Source organism: Cricetulus griseus (genome assembly GCF_003668045.3).
Source record: "Cricetulus griseus strain 17A/GY chromosome 1 unlocalized genomic scaffold, alternate assembly CriGri-PICRH-1.0 chr1_1, whole genome shotgun sequence".
NCBI classification, from domain to species: domain Eukaryota; kingdom Metazoa; phylum Chordata; class Mammalia; order Rodentia; family Cricetidae; genus Cricetulus; species Cricetulus griseus.
This window is the reverse complement of record NW_023276807.1, coordinates 170,237,838-170,260,288: the sequence shown is the minus strand read 5'-3', so window position 1 is coordinate 170,260,288 and position 22,451 is coordinate 170,237,838. Positions and strand designations below refer to the sequence as shown.

At 39.7% G+C, this 22,451-nt stretch overlaps 1 protein-coding gene across 2 annotated transcripts in view; it reads right to left on the bottom strand.

The window, feature by feature from the left end:
• Ptprg (protein tyrosine phosphatase receptor type G) overlaps positions 1-22,451 on the bottom strand; it is a 663,134-nt gene that overhangs the window by 17,388 nt on the left and 623,295 nt on the right. For both annotated transcript variants that reach the window (XM_027389349.2, XM_027389348.2), the window contains 9 exons: positions 17,176-17,267; positions 12,413-12,509; positions 8,768-8,850; positions 8,448-8,582; positions 7,443-7,577; positions 5,506-5,678; positions 4,005-4,140; positions 3,319-3,465; positions 653-746 (listed from right to left, as the gene is read on the bottom strand). In XM_027389349.2, the coding sequence (XP_027245150.1) occupies positions 653-746; positions 3,319-3,465; positions 4,005-4,140; positions 5,506-5,678; positions 7,443-7,577; positions 8,448-8,582; positions 8,768-8,850; positions 12,413-12,509; positions 17,176-17,267 (1,092 nt within the window). The remainder of the gene's footprint in view (positions 1-652; positions 747-3,318; positions 3,466-4,004; positions 4,141-5,505; positions 5,679-7,442; positions 7,578-8,447; positions 8,583-8,767; positions 8,851-12,412; positions 12,510-17,175; positions 17,268-22,451) is intronic.

Sequence of the window (22,451 nt, the reverse complement as noted above, 5' to 3'; positions counted from 1 at the left end):
GACAGACACTGTAGGATAAAAATCTAACTGTAGGAAAGGCTTTCACAACCTATTAGAGTATAAACATGGAAAAGTGTTCCAGGTAAGCTGACCCAGGTTTATTACATTTCTACAGTTACATCAACATACTGTACTTTGTTCTTCTCTTTCAACCCCTTAGTGACCTTTCTCTCCATGAAGGGCATAGAGAGCAGTGACCCTTTTCAACAGAGCTGGATCTACCCAATGATCAACAAATGCCTTTGTTTATAGGGTATACAACATGTTCTCTGCTAAGTCCTGAAAAATGTATACAAAGGCCACCACAAACCAATAGGGCCAGATCTCAGTAGTTAATTTAATGATAGAGTTCTAATTAGTTCAGATTAATCTAAGATTCAAAGTCTTAATGTCACAGGGACAGTAGCTTTATCATTATTTTTCAAGCAGAAATATTGTTGACATGTTGAGGCAAATCAAAACTAGGTTTCATGTCAGTTGGTCAAGTCCAACTGGCATGGTGGTGTCCAAATCCACTTTTTTTTATTTGCCTCAAACTGCTTTCAGTGAACTGACTATACCATGTCTCCTTGGCTAACTGTGTGTCCTTACACAGTACCTAAATTCTAGTCTAAGAATGTTCACCTACTGAACCACTAAGTTAATGTCTCACCTGGTACCACAGAAGAGTTCCTGTTCTTCTCCTTGTTACACTCCTTCTGGGCACTGAAGCACTCCACGTATTTTGCATTACACTGCGTGATCAGCTGTAAGGGAGGAGCATTTTTGGCATATTCAAAGGTACAATCACTGTTGCCTGCCTACAATCACCAGCCAGACTATTAAGCAATAAAAATATTTTTGTACCCCAAAGGACACCCATGCTTCGCCTCTGGACCTTCTTTTGGTAGCTAGGCTGTGTCATTGACTTGTATTTACTGCCAGGCCCTAGGGGTCTGGAGTGAAGGTACTGTGCATGTGGTATTTACTGAACACTGGGGATTTTTCTACATATGATGTCACTGCTGCTGGGAATTTTATCTCTAATTCTTCCATGGCTTATCAAAGTCAAGTCTATACTGCATTACTTACTTTAGTTAAGATCTAATCTCTTAAAGATAAGACCTGGACTGATTCTCTGCCCATCTCTGTCGATGGCAGGCTTTTCATTTTACAGCCCAGGAGTGTTGCTCTTCTTATTTATGTAACTAGGCCTAGCTGCTTTTTGTGTTCTGTCTTAATTTGTTTTTCAACTCTTTGACAGTTTCATACATGTCTTTAGTACATCTTAGTCATTTTCACTCTCTATGTCCCTTTCATCATTGTCCCAGTGCAATTGAATCTTTTCTTCTTCACAACAAATTCCTCTACTTGTGTGTTTAATTAGTGTTACTTCTGTAAGCATGATGAGAGTTTATTTCCTAGGTACAGGCAACTTACCAGTGACTGTACCACTGAAGAAGATGTCAGTGCTGTGTGTATATTACATGACACGATCAGCAAAACACGAGCAGGGATTCTATCTGAATGAAACACATGAGAATAATCTCTCTGGGTGTTTTACTGCCACTGTAAATACCTTAGAGGGTATTTCCATTTTTGAGTTTCTGCAAATGGCTAGGACCTTAAAGAGCCAATTGCCTGGCTTTTTTCCAAGTTTTGAAAAGGCTAGTTTGTTCAGTGAATTCTTTTAAAAGTATACATAAAGAAACACAGATCACAGGGTTAAGTGGATAAGGACACTGGCTGCTCTTCCAGATGTCCTGAGTTCAATTCCCAGCACCCACATGGTGGTTCACAACCATCTATAGTGGGATCTGATGCTCTCTTCTGGAATAAAGTTGACAGAGCACTCATATACATAAAATAAATAAATAAATCTTAAAAACAGATAAGAGTTAATGCTTGTCTGTCTGTCATCTCTGTATCTTATAGCACATACAATTAGATATCGTGGGGACAGGAATTATAGTGTGATAGTAATTTTACATAATGACTTCATGGTGTGGAAATTCCCTTTATGACATCATGTAGGTAACCAGAAAAGTCTGAATTCTGAAGCATATAGGATTTTAGATTTTGAATGTAAGGATGCTCTTACTACTCTATTATCCTATTTTTTGGTCTATATATAAACAGTTTTTCATTTGTATCAAAGTGGGAAAAATGAGATGAATTTGCTCACTTTCCATTTTCACATTCAAATTTTTCCTAGACTCTGAAATTTTCAAATATCCCAGAAATGTAAAACAAAGAATTTTTAAAAAAATTTTTGGTATGTAATTTTTTGTGATAATCCATTTTGTTTTTACATTTAAACAATTACTATGTCACCTAATTACCTCAAGTGGTTTTACAGAGGATAGGCTGTTAAGAGGAGAAATGGAAATTTGAAATTGGTGTTATGATTGAACTCAGTAAAATTAAATTGTTTTTCACTTAATACTACTTGGTATAATTTATGTGGATGTCTCATTTCTTCAGCTGAGGTCCCAATGAGGATTTCAGAGTATAAGGCAAGTTTTTCCATGAAAACTTGAATTGCACTCATCCTTTCTATTCTGATATGGAATGAGAAGATGACGTACAGCACAATGTGCAAAAACTAGAACTGAAAGGCAGGGTGAAGCTAAGAAAAAGAGAAGCATTCAGTCATTGAGAAGACAGTGTCTGAAAGTGACAGTTAATGACTTCAGTAGTCTTTACCTCCAATCACACACATGTCTTAACTACCACTAGACTTGCTGTTTATTAAAATAAGTTAAGCTTTATCTCCACTACTTAGTAACGCCACTCCCCTCCCACCACCTTTTTTTAGTTTCCCAATTGCCTTCTGTGAGGATTTTTCAAAAAAGTACATTTTGATCACAATAGGGACATAGTCACTCCCATCTCTCCCTTTCTCTTCTGACAGGTTCTCACTCTACAGCAAAGGCTGATCTTGAACTTGTGATCCTTCTGCCTCAGCTTGAGTACTGGGATTACTGGCTTGTGTTACTACTCCTGGATCAAATAACTATCCTCAATAAAAGATTATTGAATACTTCTGAGGGAAAAAAACAGTATTTTGGGGGGCAGAAAACTGGCTGAAAGTCTTACGTCAATGGGCTAGAGGATGGTGTCTACCTACATTCAGATAAAGTCATCAACAGTTCAGAAGAAAATAAAGCACCGTGACACATCTACTTTAATATCAGCATGCACATATGGTCAAAACACTACTATGGAGTAAAAGCAACAATCCATTTCAGCATCCACATGAATATAAAGACGACATGACCCAAATTGAGGGTGGTTTCTAATTCCTGTCTTTACAAAAGACGCTATCCAGAGCCATACCTTGAACTGCTTTTCCAGCCGTGTCTTTCCTCCTACTCCTGGTATGAGGATGCTGTTAACATAGCTATGCAGCTGACTTGAAGATACTTCAGTCTCCTTTCCGAGGATGGCTTCCAGCAAGGCATCGTGAATGAAAATGTACTGCTCCTGAAAGGTAGGATGTGTGGCGGTCACTGAGGGGTTCTACTAAGGGAGAGCTACCCATTCATAAAGTTGACTGTAGATCAACACTGCCCTGGACAGGGACCTGTAGTGTATTTCTCAAGAGTCTGTAGCTGGATGGCAACCCCAGTATTCACTTTCTGATACACTGTAACTTACTTTGGGGAAGAGACCTGCTGTGTTGAGTTTAATTCTGTATTTCTCCACTATGTCTAGACCAGGTGGTTCGATAATAGCACACAGATACAAATACATGTTCAATAAAGAGCTCAAGAACCAACTTTCCTATGTTTGCCAGGGAGCACGCTTAACTCCCTGTGATTTGGAGTATGACTCAGAGTGTGACTATAACTGATTCCTGATGTCTAGACATTAAGACAGTGATGGAAAGCTGTGATCCAGAAAGAGCATGCTCCTGAGAAATCTCAAGTACACGTCTATATATCTCTTCAAGGTCTCTGGGAATGAATTTTTCTCCTCAGCTTGTTTTAACCTGTGTGGATGTCCTGACAGCCACCTCTTACCTCAGTCTGGACGAGGTAGTTACGCTGTGTCCTGATATGCTTCAGGAATCCCAGGACATTGACTGTGCTCTTGTCTTTTATCTGTTGCAGCATGCTGTCTATGACAATGTAGGTGCCCGTCCTGCCCACACCAGCACTGTAAGAGATGAAGGCACTCACCTAGTACTTTTAACCATTGTCCAGAAAAAAAAAAAAACATGTAAAAGCTCATGAACTAAGAAATAGCCTGTTTTCCAGACAGCCTACTAGAAATGACATATGCTATTCATATAGATATCACCTGAACACTTCCCACCATCTAGCTCTGTTGAAGAGCATAGAACACTTTTTTACTCTAGGATAACAAATGGGACACAGCTGCCACCTCAGCTTTCCTTGCAGTTCAAACCAAAGAATGCAGCTAGAGGGTGCTTTGCAGCAGCCATCTTCACACCCGAGGAAGGCACTTAGTTCTATGGCTTTCTTATTGAATCTGGAAACTTACCCTTTGACTAAAATCCCTTTTCTGTACAACTCTGCCTGCCTGCCTCTGCTTCATGCAACTCAGAATCCAACCAATGTTCTCAGCAGTAGAAAAATTCTATTGATGGTACATTTTCCTCTTAGTAAAGGAGAATGGTATGCCCAGAAAAATCTAGCCTCTTGTAGATATTTTCCTAATTCCTGTTTTAGAAGATATCCAAGAAGATCTGAAATTTGTAGTATTGAGTGGCAAGCTTATTCTGGCAGAATGCCTTCAGGAGATCACTCATCTAGCACAATACCCAGCAGTTTGGCAGACTTATTTCCACTGGTAGTTGCAAAATGGATTAGCCAAAAGGTAGAGTTCTCACAAGGGTGTATCTTCTGCAAATGACTTGTTTTGTCAAAGCATATTGTCAGGATGCCCACAGAGATGCTCAGAAAATCTGCACAGCTATACAACATTAGCCACAGAGAAGGTAATTTAACATTAGTAGGGGAAAGTCACGAAACATACAGTAAAGACATTTAAATAATCATCTAAAGTTGTTTTTAGTTAGTTCAGAGAAAATACAAATTTTTTCAAGAGCTTTTGTAAGCAGTAGTATATGTAGCACATATAAGTTAGAAATTAACAGAACCCTTTTATACATGTCATAAACATTACCATTTAGAGGATTAGAATCTCTAATTTATGTTATGGAATGCTCTCATTTATATTCTAATTTCTTCGGCGGAGCCCACAATTTCCTTACAGAAGGAGAATCTTATCAAGATCATTTCATAAAAACTAGAATTTAGTCACTCTGACAGTCTTTTTCTCAAAGCTTCAGGTTTCTTTTTTCTTTTTTTGCTTTTTTTCAGATGATGTTTTCAAGTGACAGAAGTGTAGTTATTAATAATTGTACCGAGCTTACTCACCCCAGTCCTCAGAGAGGAGAGGGGCCACAGGAACTCTCTCTATGCTTTGTTTGAGCACAGGCTGAGTTCACAGGGCTCAAATCCCCAGCTTCTTTCTCACTCTGCATGCTGGCCCTACCTGCAGTGCACCAACACGGGGCCCATGTCTGGTATCCGAGCTGATGATGATCTCCGCACAAAGGTCAGGACCGGGAGGGTATACTCAGGGACTCCCATGTCAGGCCACTGTGTGTAGTGATACTGGATCACTGTCCTCTCATTCTGACGACCTTTGGCGTTTCCCTTCTGGCCCTGTAGAAAGAGAAGTGTCAAAAGGCACCTTGAGCCCCGAGGGTTAGCTCCTGGTTAAGAAAAGTACATGGCATGTCAAGAAATATGACCTTAAGGATCATTAAGGACCTTAAACTACTGTTTGGGGGCTAAATTATCTGTTTGTGGTCATCTTTCATGTTGTCTCCTGGTAGTATCCACATTTCTCAGAAGAGAAGAATAAAATCATTCCAAGAATGAACATCTAATAATACCAGGCTTTTAAACTTAGAATAATCCAAAGCACCGTGAACTCTCCTACAAAGCCTGCTTTTCCTGATTTGCTGCCCAGCTGTGTGTTTTGCTTTCATCTGCCATTCCCATTTCTTCTCCATGACTCAGTCTGGACACCCAGAGCCAGGGTTCCTTATAGCCGTACATTCCATAAGAATCGAGAGGAAGTGTGATAGGAACTTACAGCTTTAGAGCCTGGGGTCAAGTCTCATTTCTCTGTCACTCTCACAAGTGACTTTTACAGAATAGTTTCCATTTAGGACCAAGCATTTTTACAATCTCACTAACCCAATTAGATGTCTCGCTATGCCTTGGTCAAACACAGAATCCCCTGAGTTCCTACTGCTTCCTCTCACATGCTATTATCAAAGAAGGGCAACTGGCCCTATTTAAATACTTGAAGCTCTCCTGTGAGCTCTCTAAAGTTTAGAGAATTGTTGATTGGCTTGAACCACCCAGAAGCTGAACAACGAAGAATACACCGTGCTGCTGATTTAAACAGTGCGGCTCGTGCTACAGCCACACGGAGGAAGGACTGCTAGTCTTGGGCTATCAGTGGGCTTAAGAGCTGAGTAATGTGGATTCTTCCATGGCAAGGGGGCTATCATTGACTGCATTCCCTGAGATGCCCACGAAGATCGAACGGTACTGCTTCAGACAACTGTCAGACTCAAGAGTGTCGCAACCGTACTTCCTCACTGAGCTGCTATTTAGGTTCCAAAATATTGCTGTGGTGATTCTTGTTGTGACAGGGGATTTGAGGGAGAAAAAAAAACAAACTGAGATAACTTGAAAACAGCATTTCCACATTGTGATTCTCGGAATACTACCAGTTTATAGAAAAAGATGCTATGGTTAAGTCACATGACAAAACATGAACTCAAACACTATGGTCACTTGTGCTCACTGTCCATATTTAAAAGAGGGTACATAATATGTAGCAGCCACTTTTCTTACTGAACAGCAGAACATGAGTTTTAAATAACTGTTTTGCAAGACTGGGAGTCCTTGGGATACTTTTTGGGAAACACTGCATTGAAGCTTTTAGGAAGTTGGTGACAAAAAGTAAAACCAACAAATGGGTGCCACTGTTCTTTCTGTGTTCTCCACCTCAGATGACCCTTTCGAAGGCAGGTTTGTGAAGACAAAAGGAGTCAGCCAGAGCACCTAACTGATCTCATGCATGTTGCCAATGCCTGTCCCATGATACACAGACAATGGGCAAAAAGAGATACAGGGCTGGATAGTGGGTAGAGCCCTAATTGGATACCTAGCACCATATAAACCTAGTATTGGCAGGGCAAGCCTGAAATCCAGCACTCAGGAGGTGCAGATGGGAGGACTAAGTCAATGATCTCAGTTCCACAGCCAGTTTGGGGCCAGTCTGAGCTATATTTTTTTGAGACCCTGCCTCAAAAAAAAAAAAAAAAAAAGTTGTGGAAAACGTCATAAAAGCTGGATTTGCTTTCATTGTGCAGTAGTCTCCATACAGCTCACCCAGTATGCACACACCTTTTTCACTTTTGTATTTCTGACTGAAAAACGACGAACAGTATAGCAGGCATGTACTTTTGTGCTCTTCAGTGTGACAATAATGTTTCCATACTCCTCACTGTTCTCCATTGGCCAATACTGATCACATTTTCTCTGCAAAAAGGAAAAGGTTAGGATTTTGAAACAACAGTTTTAAGACACAGATAATATTGTCATTTTTTAACTAAAAACAGAAAGGTATGGGCTGAAATGCTTAAAGGCTAGTGTGACCCTGAAGAAGTTCATGACTTGGGCTAAGTTTGCCTAACATTATCGGAGAAATGAGCCAGTACTCATTTATGATCACACACACACACACACACACACACACACACACACACACACACACACACGAGAAAGAGAGAGAGAGAGGGAGGGGGGAAGCTTGTATAAAATATGAGTAGATTGTAACTCAACATAGTTTTAAGTACCATCTGGGCTGGGCTTACAGAAGCCAGGCTGGGAATCTCTGTGTTACAAGACTAGGTCACCATCAACAAAAACAGGACTTCATAGACAATCAACCTGAGACTTAGTCTTTATCTTAGCCTCAATCAGCACCATCTCCACAAGCTAAAAATACAGCACATTCGACTACACTCTTCATGATGGTCAACAGGGAAGCCTCTGCTTTCCCCTTAGTTTCTTTCTTACACCATGCGTTCTCCAACTTTCCAACTTTTGCTGTCTCCTATCCTTGTACATTCTTTCTCCAGCTAGCCTGTTTCTCATCTCAAATGTGACTGTCTCTAAAACTTCCACACCAGAGGATGCATTCATTTGTCTCACTGCCCCCCTAAAACACACTGATGTGATCATATTCATTTGCACTTGTGAGGCCTTAACTCTTTCAGAAAACACGAGCAATTCCACATGGAGAGAACTCATCTGTTCATTACACCTGGTCGGTGTCCTTCCCCACAGCAGGCACTTCATTCACTTTCATTCACAAAATGAAAAGATAGTAAAGTAACAGGTTCTTACCCTTCCTTTTTCCACCAGGTTTGTAATCATGATAATGATTCCTGTATTTTGTTCCCAGATCATCCTCCAGAAATCTTCAAATGTAGACTTTAAAGGTCCCTGGGTGGCAATGTAGGCTTTTGCTTTGTTGTAACCCTTCAAAGATGACACAACACAAAGTCAAAGTGGTATCACAGAAGACCAGTTAATAATTCAAGTACCTTCCACATGCAACAGGCAGTGGTGTTAGTGACCTTTCTGTGTAGTGCTAAAATACACTCAACCACCTCTATCACAGTCTTCAAATTCCTGAAACAAGTATAGGAACCTTCCTGACTTACATCGACATAGTTTGCATTGATGTAGTCACTGTGCTTAGAGTCTTTTCCTGGTAAAGGTCTTAACTTCACCCTACTGTGATCATCTGCAGAGAATAAAAGACAAACACAAAAATAGAATTAAAACAGCAACAACTGGCAGCATCTGTAACACAAGGTGACCAAGTACTGTGATGAGCAGCTAGTGAGTACAGCTTCAAAGCCATTCCACCACTGCACAATATCCCAGAGAGGGTGCCAGGAGCACAAATTGTAGCCTTCACTAGTTCTTATAAAACTCCTGAACTCTATAATACTCCAAATTTTCATTTTTCTATTTCGAAAGCAAACTCAAGGACCTTTGATTATCCATTCTTCCATCCCCTTCCTAGTTCTATAAATTGAGAGAGAGAGAGAGAGAGAGGGAGGGAGGGAGGGAGGGAGGGAGGGAGGGAGGGAGGGAGAACAAGAACACACACAACAAGAACACAAGAACTCATGAGGTTGTGTGAGTAAGGATGTTGGGGAAAGTTGGGGAGAAAAAAGAATAGGATCAAACCATGTTATATGAAAAAGTGTGAAAATGTTTTTTTATATAAGGGACTTTCTATGAACACCAACGTCTTCAGGGTGCTTCACTGCTCTGTAAGGATGGATTCCAGCCATCTTCCCAGAGGCCTGGAAAGGCCCAGAGCTTTTGCCATTGTGACTTTGGCACACTCAACACCTGATCTTACTGGTCTCTGTGACAATTCTCTGGTGCCCTTTGCTATAGTCATGAACAAAGGGATAGAGGAATGTGATAGGCAATATGCACAGAATATGAGTGGCTAGAACACAAAAAACCAACTCTTTGAACTTGTAAAGCAGAGACGATGATCTCTGTTAGCAACTATTAAAGTTGATCCATGTAGAGACTAGAAGAGAAAGAACTTTTTTTTTGCACCTTTTCACTTTCTCTTTACTCGTTCATAGGAAAGAAACCAATAGTCTTACTAAAAGCAACTTGTTCTTTTAGAAATTAGGACAAATAAAACTGTCTCTATTCATACATGATATGATCTAATATATTTAAACCCAAAAATTATCTCTTAGAATGAAGAGGTCTAACAGGGCTGCATGAAATATAGTCAATACATAAAAATTGACTGAACTTCTTTACACTGAACACTTTCATTTGCAATAAGCATCAAAAAGAATAAATGGGATGGGTGAAGAGATGGCTCAGTGGTTGAGAGCACTTACTGCTCTTGCAGAAGACTGGAGCTCCATCCCAAGTACCTACAAGGTGGCTAACAAATGTCTGTGATTCCAGTTCTAAGGGGATCTGAGGCCCTCTTCTGGCCTCTGTGAATACTGCATGCACATGGTACACAGACATCCATGCAGGCACACACACACACACACACACACACACACACACACACACACACACACACCCCTCCAAAAAAACAAAAAAAGGAAACCAAAAACAGTAAGACAGGAATAAATCCACAAAAGAAGCAAAAGCTTGTGCAATTCAAGTGTAAACACAATTGAAAGAAATAAGAAGACCAAAGTGGAAAGACATCCACCCTCACAACTCCAAGACAATATTAAAATGGCAATGGTTCTCAAATGCATCTTCCATTCAGTACAATCCTCATCGGAATCCTGGGTCCATATTATGTAGTAAGACTCTAGGTGATGCTAAAATTCATATGAAAATGCAAGGGACTAAGAGCCTGAACAGGAGAATCTTAGTTTCTAATTTCAAACTTTTCCACAAAGCTGCCACTAATTACAGCAGCACAACACTGGCAACAGAACTAAGGCAGACATCACCAGAAATAGAATCCAGAATCCAGAAGCAACTCATTACCTTACAGTAAGATGACTGTCAATAACCATGCTAATCCAATCCAATGGGAGAAAACCTTAAATCTTAAGCCACAGTACAAGTAGATATATCCACATGCAACAAAATGAAGAATAGCTCCTACCTCCGAATACATAAAAATGTAACAAAAATGGATTGAAGACCTAAACAGAAGTGCTAAACTATAAAACTTTAAAGACAAAAACTACATGAGTAAACTTGGTCTGGCCTTTGCTTTCTAAGATAGGACTCTAAAAACACCACCACCACCACCAAGCAGGTTAATACTGATGGACTTTTGAAGATTTTAGAGGGCACCATTAAGAAAGTGAAAAGATAAAGAAAAGAATGAGCAGAAATGCAGGGAATAATATATATATATATATATATATATATTATATATATATATAGTTCAAAGAGACAAAATTCAGCTAAGAAAAAGTGGAAGAATAAAAGATGAGAAGAGTTTTCCCAAAAGAAGGTATACAGATGGCCAAGGAACATATGAAATATATCGAGCCTACTGACTACTCAGGCAGTCACAAAGGAATGTGCATCACTAATGCCAGCACTAAGACTCCTCCCACAAAACAAAACAGGATGCTTCTGTAAAGACCTGGAGCCACTGGACCTGTCCTACACTGCCAGTGAGAATGGAGCTCAGCATAGCCACTTTGGGAAAAGCCTGTCAACTCTCCTAAGTGTTGAACACAGGCTCATCCATAAACCAGTGACTCCACCCATCCGAATGCATCCAAGAAAGTAGAAAGTAGATCTACATGAAGCCTTGTCTGTGAACATTTCTACCATAATTGCTCTTAGTAGCTCCACACTGGATAAGACCCAAACACCTATCAAATGATGAAGGGAATAAGCAAAATATATATCCATGCTATGGAGTATTAAAAGTGAGTGGATTCCCTGATGCATAGTCCAATGTGGATGAACTCTGAAATGATGCTAAGTGGGAGAAGCCAGACACAAAGGCTTCACATGTAGGATTCCATCCACAGGGACTGTTGAGAAAAATACAAATCCTGAGAAGGAGAAAATAACTAATTTCAGGGGGGAAGGGTGTCAGTTAACAGCCACGGAGTTTCTTGTTTCTAGAAAAACTTGAAAATTATATTGTGGTTATGACAACATCCCTGAATATACCCAGTGAACTGCATACTTTAAATGGCATGTAGATGATCTCATTAACATTTTATTCAGAAATCTTTATATCAGTATTCAAACTTTAAGTGTTCCAATTTAAAGTCCTTAGACAAACTATTCTGTGTAATGTGGTCCTACTGCACTATGTGTTAACCATAAAATTGGTCCCTATGATTTTTCAAAGCATATACCCATGTAGTTATAACTTTAAACTGTTTTGAAACTGAATGGGCTTATTCATTCAGTTCTCCAAATTTGTATTAAAATGACTTGCCTCTCACTGGTTAAAAATAATGTCAGAATAGCCACAATACATTCATACTTTGTCTCCCAAGATCTGATATGATGTCACCTCATGTGAAAATACAAAAGTCCAGGATGGTTTCTCTTAGTCACTTTATTAAGCTGTCTGAGTTCCGGTAGTCCAATGAAAGACCCCAGGGGTAGGAAATGTCCCACACTGCGTATACCTCATGATATGCTAGCTCTCAAGTAGACCCCAGGGGCAGGAAATGCCCTGCAGTGTGTATACCCCGTGATATGCTAGCTCTCAGGTAGCCTTTCTTGGTCTTCTGGCTCTCACTGTCTGGCTTTCTATGCAGCATGAAGATGTCATTTTCACAGTTGAAGATCGTTTAAAGCTCATTACTCACATGCTAAAATGTTGATGTATCTGTTTTTGTGCTTGTTATCTGGGTGATTGGAATGTTCTGCAGTGATGTTCATATCAGCTGTACAACGCTGGACTTCCTAAAGGTGGAAACAACAAGGTATTAGATACACTAGAAACCAAAAGGAACTGCCACCATGTATCATGCCACATTCTGTCAGCATAGGCTACATACATGATAGTGGCCCTTAAGATCATGCTGTAGCTGAATTCTTATTGCCTATCGATAAGGAAGCTATAGTACATGTTAGCACACACTCTTCTGCTGAAACATGACAAAATAAACAGACCCACAGTGCAGCCAGTCATACAAAGTACAGCACATTATACAGAGGACAACGTTTAGTATCGTCATTTTACAGTATCCCTGCACTGCGTTAAACAATGCTATAAAGCAGTTTGTCCCTTTATACTGGAAACAGCCTCAATACTCATGCTTCCTGTGTATCGAGACTGCACCACAAGGTCATATTGAGTGACTGACCTAGACTGTCTAGGGTTGTCTAAATACACTTTATGATGTTTGTATTATGATGAAACTTCTCAATGCAGCAGTTCTTATTATCTGACCTTATCTTTTGTGGTACGACTCCTCCCCTCCCCTGTACACACACAGATACAGCTATCTGCTCAGTCCCTACCAGTGCCATTACTTCCTCAACCTCAATCAGATCTGAGAGTTGCTGTAATCATAACAAGCATATGAATAATTTGAATTAGGTATGATTTCATTCTTTATCAACTCATCATTCATCTACTTTATCCCAAGTTTTGACCTGGCATTGGGTAGTACAGAACAATCTCTTTTGGAGTGCTGAGATACAAAAGAATATCTCTTTTTAAATAGATCACAGTCTATAAAGAAAAAAAAAGAAGAAGAAGACTGTTAGCCAAATGTGATCAACAGAGAAGAAGCCTGAAAAAAATATGGGAACAAAAATAGAGGAACTGAGGGAGGCTTAAAATAGAACATGGCAATTCACTTGAAGTCTTAAAGGATGCACAGGAATTTCCAAGAGGGACAATGCACCAGGATTTGCAATGTGCTTGTAGACTGCATGGCCTCGTTTCACAGTCAGTAACCTACACACTAAAAAGTCTGTTTGACATGCAGTCATGTTTAGCCCACTAATTATCTTGATTGGCTCAGATATAGCTGGTTCTGATTAAGTGTTGTGGACTCTAGTTTTAGCCAACTGAACTTTTACTAGAGAAACAGTGGTATCAGAAGCAGCTCTTTACCACCACCTCAGCCCTGGATATAAACCTCATCTATCAGCTTAATATGAGGCTACTGAAGTCGAATTTCTTCTACCCTGAATGCTCTAAACACAAATAAATACTGGAGCTAGCTAGTAAAGGAAGCTATTTACAGTGTGTGGCTGCTACTTAGAGCAGGAGCAAAGTCACAAGACTACCAGGGGATGTTTTACACATGGCAGATTATTTTGTTTCTCCAAGCAGCTGCCTAACATTTTTGAGTGTTTCTAAAGCAGTTCCATTAAGGACAGTGAACACAGGGGACTGACTGTCTCATAAAACCTCAAAGTACTTCCTAGTGAGGAGTCCCTCCTCTGCAAAGAGGAACTCTGTAGTAAAATAACTTAAGGTATAAAAATGAAGGGTTATGATCTGTTCATATCATTGAGTCTCCAATACCTGGAAGCTCATATTTTTCATAACTGGAAGTCTTCCTAGCTGTCCCTGAAAAAAAGACCCCATAGGCATCAATCTGATCCATATCTTCTGAAGAGTATGTGATGATGATTATCACCTGTTTCCTACCCCTACTAACTGTCATCACTTCTGCTATCTCCTGTTCTAGTTTATGACTTGATTTTACAAACAGTAGTTTAAAGGGTTGTAAGGCTGCCTTTGGCTCTTTTTTCTAAAATGGAAAAAGTATGGGTACAAGATAATGAGTCAGCTATCTTGACACTGGCAGGGATTCTAATTCATCTTTGTATAGACAGGGAATAGTTGATAGTCATTTATGTTGCCTTGTCTTACTATGAGCTTGAGTGGTATTCTCGAGATCAGTGATTTGATTAACGTTGGGCTTCTGTCCAGATGTTGAGTAAGACTTCTGTAAGCCACATTTGGGGCTAAAAAGGCTGTATAATTGAAAAATCATGCACTACCCACCTACTACATGTAGGAGAGAGCCCCTTAACACCATCATTTTATTTCTTTGCCAAGGCACAGATGTATGGCAGTCAAGGGCAAACTAGTCTATTTTTCATGACTCCAGCTCATTACAAGACACTACTTATAAAAGTCTGGAGGGCTTGGAGTTTGACAGTGCTGCTCTCAACCCCTGCTGCCACCGTTTCAAAAAATGACCACCTAATAATATCTTGGTTTTTTTTCTTCTTATGGATAAAGTATCCTTAACTTTAAAATGAGATCAGTGAGAAATGAGATCAAATAAAAGAGGGACATAGTCCACTGTGCTAAGTGCTGGCCATGGTTTTTCCACACAAGGGGGTGGCAATCTGTGGAGGGGCTTACTACTCTCTGACTGTAACAGAGGGTTTATTTTAATTATTTCACCATTCTTCCTACTATATAAAATTTCCTTTCCTGCCCCTCCTTACAGGGCCAGCTACTACCTGTTTATTAACTTCTACTAACTGTTTATTAACATGCCTTGCTACTATCTTTCCCTTTTAGCAAGGCTACCAAAAAGGAATAATTCTTTTGTTTAAAAACACTTCAAAGTTTTGCTGAATTTAAAGGTCACAGTATACTGGTGAGGTCCTATTCTGTCTCATTCTCCCCTTTATGTCATTGCTTTACTTTGTTTTTGTTTTTGTTTTTGTTTTTTTTCCTCAGAATTCTCCCCATTTGAAGTAGCTTCAACTTTCAGTTCTCCCCAGGAGGAGCCAGGAGATGGTTACAGAATGTGTAGTGGCTGCTTCTATATAGATTCTCAAACCCCTCCCAATTAACTACCAGCCCATGGTACTGACGCTGTAAGGTTCAGTGGAGGCGATTAAACTGTAAATAACCCACAGTATTAATATTTTCAGGATGGAGACAGGGCATAAGTAAATGTGAGGATTTGTTCACAGCCATGATTTTGATATAGCAAAAGCCCATCTTTAAGTCAGATCAAGTATACAGAGGTGTAGCTGATTATTTTGAATAATTAAATGGTGTCAAAACCAGCTGTGATGAATAGCACTGGGGTCTCAAATCATAAATAATTGAGAAAGCAGAGTTGCATTTGATCATCCTGATCAAATTCTGTTCTCTAGAGGATAAATGTTTGTCCTGAATACCATCAACATGGTTAAATGCCTCAATATTCTTGCTCAATCATCCAGCCAACAGTCAATTGAACTAAATCACTTTAACGCCACTCACATTTGCTGCCCTCATGAATACAAAATGTTTGACTTAAGCCATGTTCTTTGTCATGGAATAGACACTTTTTTTCTTTGTGTGGGGGGACCAGCATACAATACAGCATTAAATACTTGATAGGCTTTTGTTCATTCCACAAAACGTAAGTTCTTTCTCTCTACCACCTTTGCTATCACTTTCCTCAATAAAAACCTAAACGCAAACTAAACCAAAAAATAAAATGAAGCAAAAACAATACAAAACTAACAACAACAACAACAAAAACCTTAGAGAAAGATTTAACTTGAGATGTCAATATAATTGCCTTTCTGATGACCTTTGGGGATTCCAAATTTGCATAGAGACAGGGGTTCTGGTCCCAATTTTTTTTCTCATTGTTCATGCAAGATAATTGCACCTCAGAGCTGTATGTGCCCATCATGGTCCCCAAGTGCTTACTTCCCATTACTGTATTTGAGCCCCACAATCAATTGTGTGAAGAGGTAGGCAAGAAAGGATCTTCAACATCTTTTCCAATACACAGTAGAAATGGAAAGAGAAAGAAACCCATTCACCCCTACAGCTAGAAGCCAGCTGAGCTGCCATGAAAGTGTGCCCTGCTCTACACAGCCCCTGCTGCCAGGGATGCGCCTCAGTGAAGAAAAGGGCAGTCTGTTTAATGGCTCCTCATTGACACCCTGTCACTGCTGAACTGGCACGGAACCCAGAGCTGGCAGAGTGGGACGTGCCACTTCTCCACCTTGTTTCCTACACACCAGTTCTTAAAATCAGAAGGCTGTGTTAACCCACGTCTTCTCTCCAAGGATTAATACACATGAAAACAACAACAACCAATTAATAACTAACCCAGCACTTTCATAGATGTTTATTTTTTAATCTAACAACTTTATACTGTGGGTGACATTAGCACCATCTTTTTAAGGATGAGGAAACTGGGGATGAGAGATGAAGTGATTGGCCTTATGAAGCTTATTTCTGGCAGAGCCAGCACTTTCTCTGATGCCAAACCTCCTGTCTCCATTATACCATGCACATCCCAGAAATGACATGGAATCAGGGAGCTCGGCAGTGTGACTGTGCTCCTACTTAGAATTAAGACGAAGAACCAGAAAACCTAACCCCACCCACTGCCCTCTTCTCAAGCTCTAGGTCTGATCTTTCATAGATGGGCACATGCAAGGCAGAAGTAAGGAACTCCCTGTCTCTACATCTGATTGGGAAAATGTTTATGAAAACCATCAGTGAAAAGAGAAAGCCATCTCTGGTTGGTAGAGTTATTGTTCTCATATGCTTAGGATAAATGCAGTTCACTCTGTCAAAAATACCTATGAAATAAAATAGACTTTCTAGAAATTACTTTCCAGTTTTGAAACATACCTCAAAATCTTCAGAGAACCCATGCTGGTTATTAGAATAGAGCTCACCGATGTGTTTCACAAACTGTTTGACAGGAATGGCTTCCATGTCATCTGCAGGAATAAAATGATATTCAGGGTCACACAAAACATGTTCATAACAAATGACACTGAAAAAGCAAATTCTACATAAGATAAATATTTGACAAAAATGAGAAAATTGAATCAACTGAAATAACTTTCTGAAGAAAGGTCTTGGACTTCATTTTACATCAAGATCTCCTTAGGATTCTGAATTACTTATGAGCCAGGCTAAATACGGTATTTTACACACACACACACACACACACACACACACACACACACACACACACACACACACACACACTCCTCTCTTTCTTTATTTGAAGAAAATTTACACAGGAAAGGAAATACATTATACTCTTAGCTAAAAGTCTGTTTTTTACCCATTTGCCAAGAAATATGGCACTTCCTGGGTTTTAAAATTTTAATTATTATTCCATGGCTAGGGCGTGAATGCCCAGCACCTAGGTTTGACTCAAAGTCTCTGAAGTCTACATAATCTTCACTTGGATAGATGTCCTATACCAGCTGTGCAAAGCCTTCTATGGTTAAGTGTTCAGAATCTCAATTCAAGACAGCTGTGTCTAAATAGTACCAAATACTCAACTGGATGGAATTAACTGAATTGTGTGTGTCTGTGTGTGTGTGCGCGCGCACATACATGTTAACAGCCTAGGTAGGAATTCAGGAAGACTCTACAAACCCCAGTTTATTGTTGTGTTGTCACTTCAAAGGGACATATTCAGTGTATGTTTTAGGTTTATTTACAGAGATCCAGTCTGATCCTTGACTGGTTCTCCTAAAGAGCCACACCCACTTCCTCACTGCCACTGAACTCCTCCCCGTTCAGCCCTCCCCCGCAAATATTTCCTTTAAAAAATGTTCGGCTGAATTTGAGATAAACAACAGACATGACATTTACTTTATTCAGAGTGAAAGATCTTTGGCAAACGCACAAACATCTAAACTGCCGCAGATGCTTTTCTTAGCAAAGGGTATGAAGATCTGTATGTGTAAATGAGGTCCTACTTTGGCAAGAATTTCATAGATCCAGGCCTGACAATCTGATTTCTCTTCATCTGGTGACAGTTAACATTGACTGTGTCATTCCTTCTCTACTTCTCTTTTGAGAGAGCAAAGCTCTAGGGTGGCTTTTTGCATCTATTGACATTTTCAAACTTGAATCGTTCCTCAGTGGAAAATTGCAACTCTTATACTTTGTTTAAGAAAGGTGATTTATAGGTCCATAACCTAAGTTACTCAACATTGAAATATTAAACACAGTAGCTTGTACTTCGAACGCACAAGTTCTCTCTGTGTGAACAATTAAAGTCCAAATCATTTTAATAGGAGACTTTATAAAAAATTGCCAAGTTATTTACAAATATTTCAAGATTGAAGATGTTCATGAATATGCAATCATTTTGTACGCCCAAGAAATCTATAGCTTCCATGATGTAACCAGCATTAACAAACTATGAAGAGCCAAAATGTTTGCCCAGAATATTTAGCAAAATGCTATTCAAGAAAAGTTTCCAAAATTATCTGATCACTTAAAATGTTTAGAAGTAAGTAAATTCTATAATAACAGTTATGTGGCAATGAAGGGCCCACAGGCTAAGATAAAAAAAAAAGGATTAATATGCACAAAAATGTAAGTATCCAAGGATAAACACATCTTTGGACTTGAAAAATATAATAGTTACTAAGGGTAGAGTACCATAGCTAATAATTGAGTGACAGCAATGTTTTATTCCATAATTACTGTTTGGAATTTCCAATGCCCAGAAATTTATGGTGCTGGGAATGGACATGGAGCTTGGTTCAAAATGAGAAAAAATGTTTGTTATATTTAGATATTTTACACATAGCATAAAGATTTTAAAGACACCAAGATGCTGAGGTAAAAAACATGGCATTTTGATGGTCACAGCCCATGGCAAATCCTTAAAAGAAATGCTTTCAAGTTCACAGTAAACTTTTTTTTTCTTATAGTGTGATCAACTGGAATGTCCAACCTAATGTCACATACCCAGAAATCAATCTGCCTGTTGACCTCATGATGGGATGCAGTAAAACTTCAGCAGTGCTCAGTATGATCACCATAGAAATACATGATGTACTATTTCTTCCATTTGCATTTTTATCCAAGGAAACTGAGCCATACCTAATCTACTCCCTCTGGGTTCCCAGGGCACCACAAAAGCCACCATGAAAGTCAGAGACAGACAGGTGTGTATGCAGAGGCATGCTGCACTGACCAAAGCCAACTACTCAGATAACACAGCAGAGGGCTCAGAAATATTTTCATCTTAAGACAAATACAACAGAGCAATTAACTAGAAGCCCTGGTCAACTCCCTCCCGAGTATTTTTTTTTAATTAAGTTTTCTCAACAATTTTGAACAGCATCACAGGCTTGATACACTTAGTTTTTACCTGGAAAGTTTGAAATCTGTATAGGAAAACATCCACCTACAGTACATTTATTTCTACCTAAACAAGTTCCATTACAGATAATAACAGAGCTAATTAATAACCAAGTGCTTTGCATTCATCTTATATGTGCCCTGATATAGGTGCTACATGCATCCTCCTTTTACAAGCAAACCATTTCTTAAAGATGAACTAAAGGGTGGTGTTCTGGTTTGGTTTCCTGTTGCTGTAATAAAACACTGACCAAAAGCACCTTGGGGAAGGAAGGTTGGGGAACCAAGGCAGGAACTTAGGAAGAACCTGGAGCAGAAACCAAGAAGAAGTGCTGCTTACTGGCTTGCTCCAGGTTCACAGTCATTTGTTTCCTTTATTGTCCAGGCCCACACGCTTAAGTGGATGGTATTATCTACAATGGGCTGGGCCTCCTACATCAATTAGCAATCAAGAAAATGTCCCACAGATGTGCCCTCAGGCCAACCAGATGAAGGCAATTCCTCATTTAAGGTGTCCCCTTTCCAAGGTATGTAAAGTTGGCAACTAAGATTAGCATCACAGATGGGTATGACTTAAAAAGTGAGCTGTTGATCCATAACAGAGTATTCCAACTCAGCGAAAGCCCAAACTATGTTTCACTGTGGGTAACCACTGTATCATTCATTGGTTGAGTCCCTGGGATCAGCCAGAAGTTCTGCTGAGTGCCCCTGTTCATGGGCAACATTTGTGCCAGAATGCAAGTGAACACAAGAAAGTAAAGGAAAAACCAGGGTATAATCTACAACTTGAACACTGCTGTTACCATCAAAAACTGGATGTGGTGGGAAAACCATTGATAGGGTAGTTATGGGAGAAGTGTGAAGAAAAAAGGTGGGTAAACTCCAGGCTTGGAAGTAAATTACTAGGATATATGGGAAACCCATGTAAAGACAGAGTTGGTATAATTCGGAGAGCCACCACTCAGCCTGTATGGTTGCCAAAGTCCATGACAACATTTTGAATTTATTGTTTTGTTTTTTTTTTCTTGTTGTTGTTGTTGTTCTTAACAAGAACCAGGTAAAGGGAACAGAAATATCTTTGTGATACACATGAGAACACTTGAGGCCACTTATCTAAAGTGAATAACAGAGTTGAGCTTTGGCCTGGTGAAGTCAAGCCTGGAATGCTATATACTGGCTCCATTTTTTTAAAATTAGAACAGTTTAAAGAAGAACATGGGATTGAACAGAGTACCTTGGTTAAGCTGGTAAATAATAATTCTTTTGTGCCAGTATTTTTATTTGTAGAATTTTCTGCTATCAGAGATTTGTTAGGTGAAAATAAGACCACTAGTCCTTATCACTAAATCCCTTGATTATAAATGTTTTATATAACCAACTGAGAATCAGTATCTAAAGTGTGAGCTTTGTTATCAAATATGATTATTCATTCTTAGCATTTGTGAATGAGAATTAAACCATGCAAACAGCAGTCTTTTTATCTGGGCTAATCCACAATAGAACCCCCTTATCTTAGTCTTTGACTTGTAGGTGCCAACAGCAGACATTAGAAGATGGAGTGAAGAAAGCAACTTCTGCCCAGAGAAGGCATCAAAGCTCAGATAATGGTGAGCTCACATGCCACTACTGAGAACAAAGAACAATGCATTTGAACATAAAGAAAATCCTCTCCTCAGATCCACAGGCAAGTACCTGCATCTTAACAACCAGAAGATGCAAATCTCTAATACCTTAGACTTCTTCAACCTAGTCACACTTGCTAGATTTGTTCTCTCCTTAGCTTAAGGAAAATATGATAGGAAGAGAAAAAAGGTTAACTTTCTTGCTGTCACCCTTGCTTTAACAGCAGAAACTGTGTGTGGGGGGGATCAATAGCAAAGACTAGCCCTGACTTCAGCATCTTCCCCAGCCACCAGGAGAACTGTGTTCATTTTATCAGTCCCATCTAATTAACACCTTCTATAGATCATCCATGGTCACTCAGTGACAGGAGCAGAAAAGCCAGAGCCAGGCTGCCTAGTGCTATGACTGCCTCTCTGGGATTCCCTCACCCTATCTGGGAAATGCCATAAGTCACTAAGTCAGTGGTTCTTAAACTGTGGGTTGTGATCCCTCTGGGAATTGAATAATCCTTTCACAGGGGTTGATTCAACAGATATCATGCATATCAGACATGAAGTAGCATCAAAAATAATTGTATGGTTGGTGGGGGGAGTCACCACAACACAAGGAACTGTATTAAAGGTCACAACATTAGGAAGGTTGAGGACCAATGCACTAACGACTATCAGAAATAACAAGGTAAGAGGCTTGGTGTTTGGTGACTTTAGGAACTATGAGTTGTCATTTAGGACAACTTGCTCTCCCTGTACCACTTGATCCAGGGGAGAAATCTAGAGACAAGAAGACACTTGCCCAGTGTTCTTTCGGCTACTTCTAGGACCAGGCTATCTCCAGGGTCAGGCTCCCTCTTAGCACAGTGCCTTCCAGACTTGACATTTGACCAGATCTGTCCCACACAAGACAAGCTTGACTTTAATCATAAGTTTTGCTCCCCAAAGAGCTCACACTGGCTCACACAGCATCACCTTGTTGATGCAGGTAAAGAAGGTACTAAGTATGTACCTTCTTGCCAAGGTGCTAGCTGCTGGGTTCCCTAGCTAAATCTCTATTTAAGAAAAGATCCCTTTTGCTGGCTGGGGAAGTGGATGGCCATGTACACAAATACCATTAAGATTTCAGAAGTCCTTAGGTTACCTACTCTGAAAAAGAGAGAGGGGGAGGGG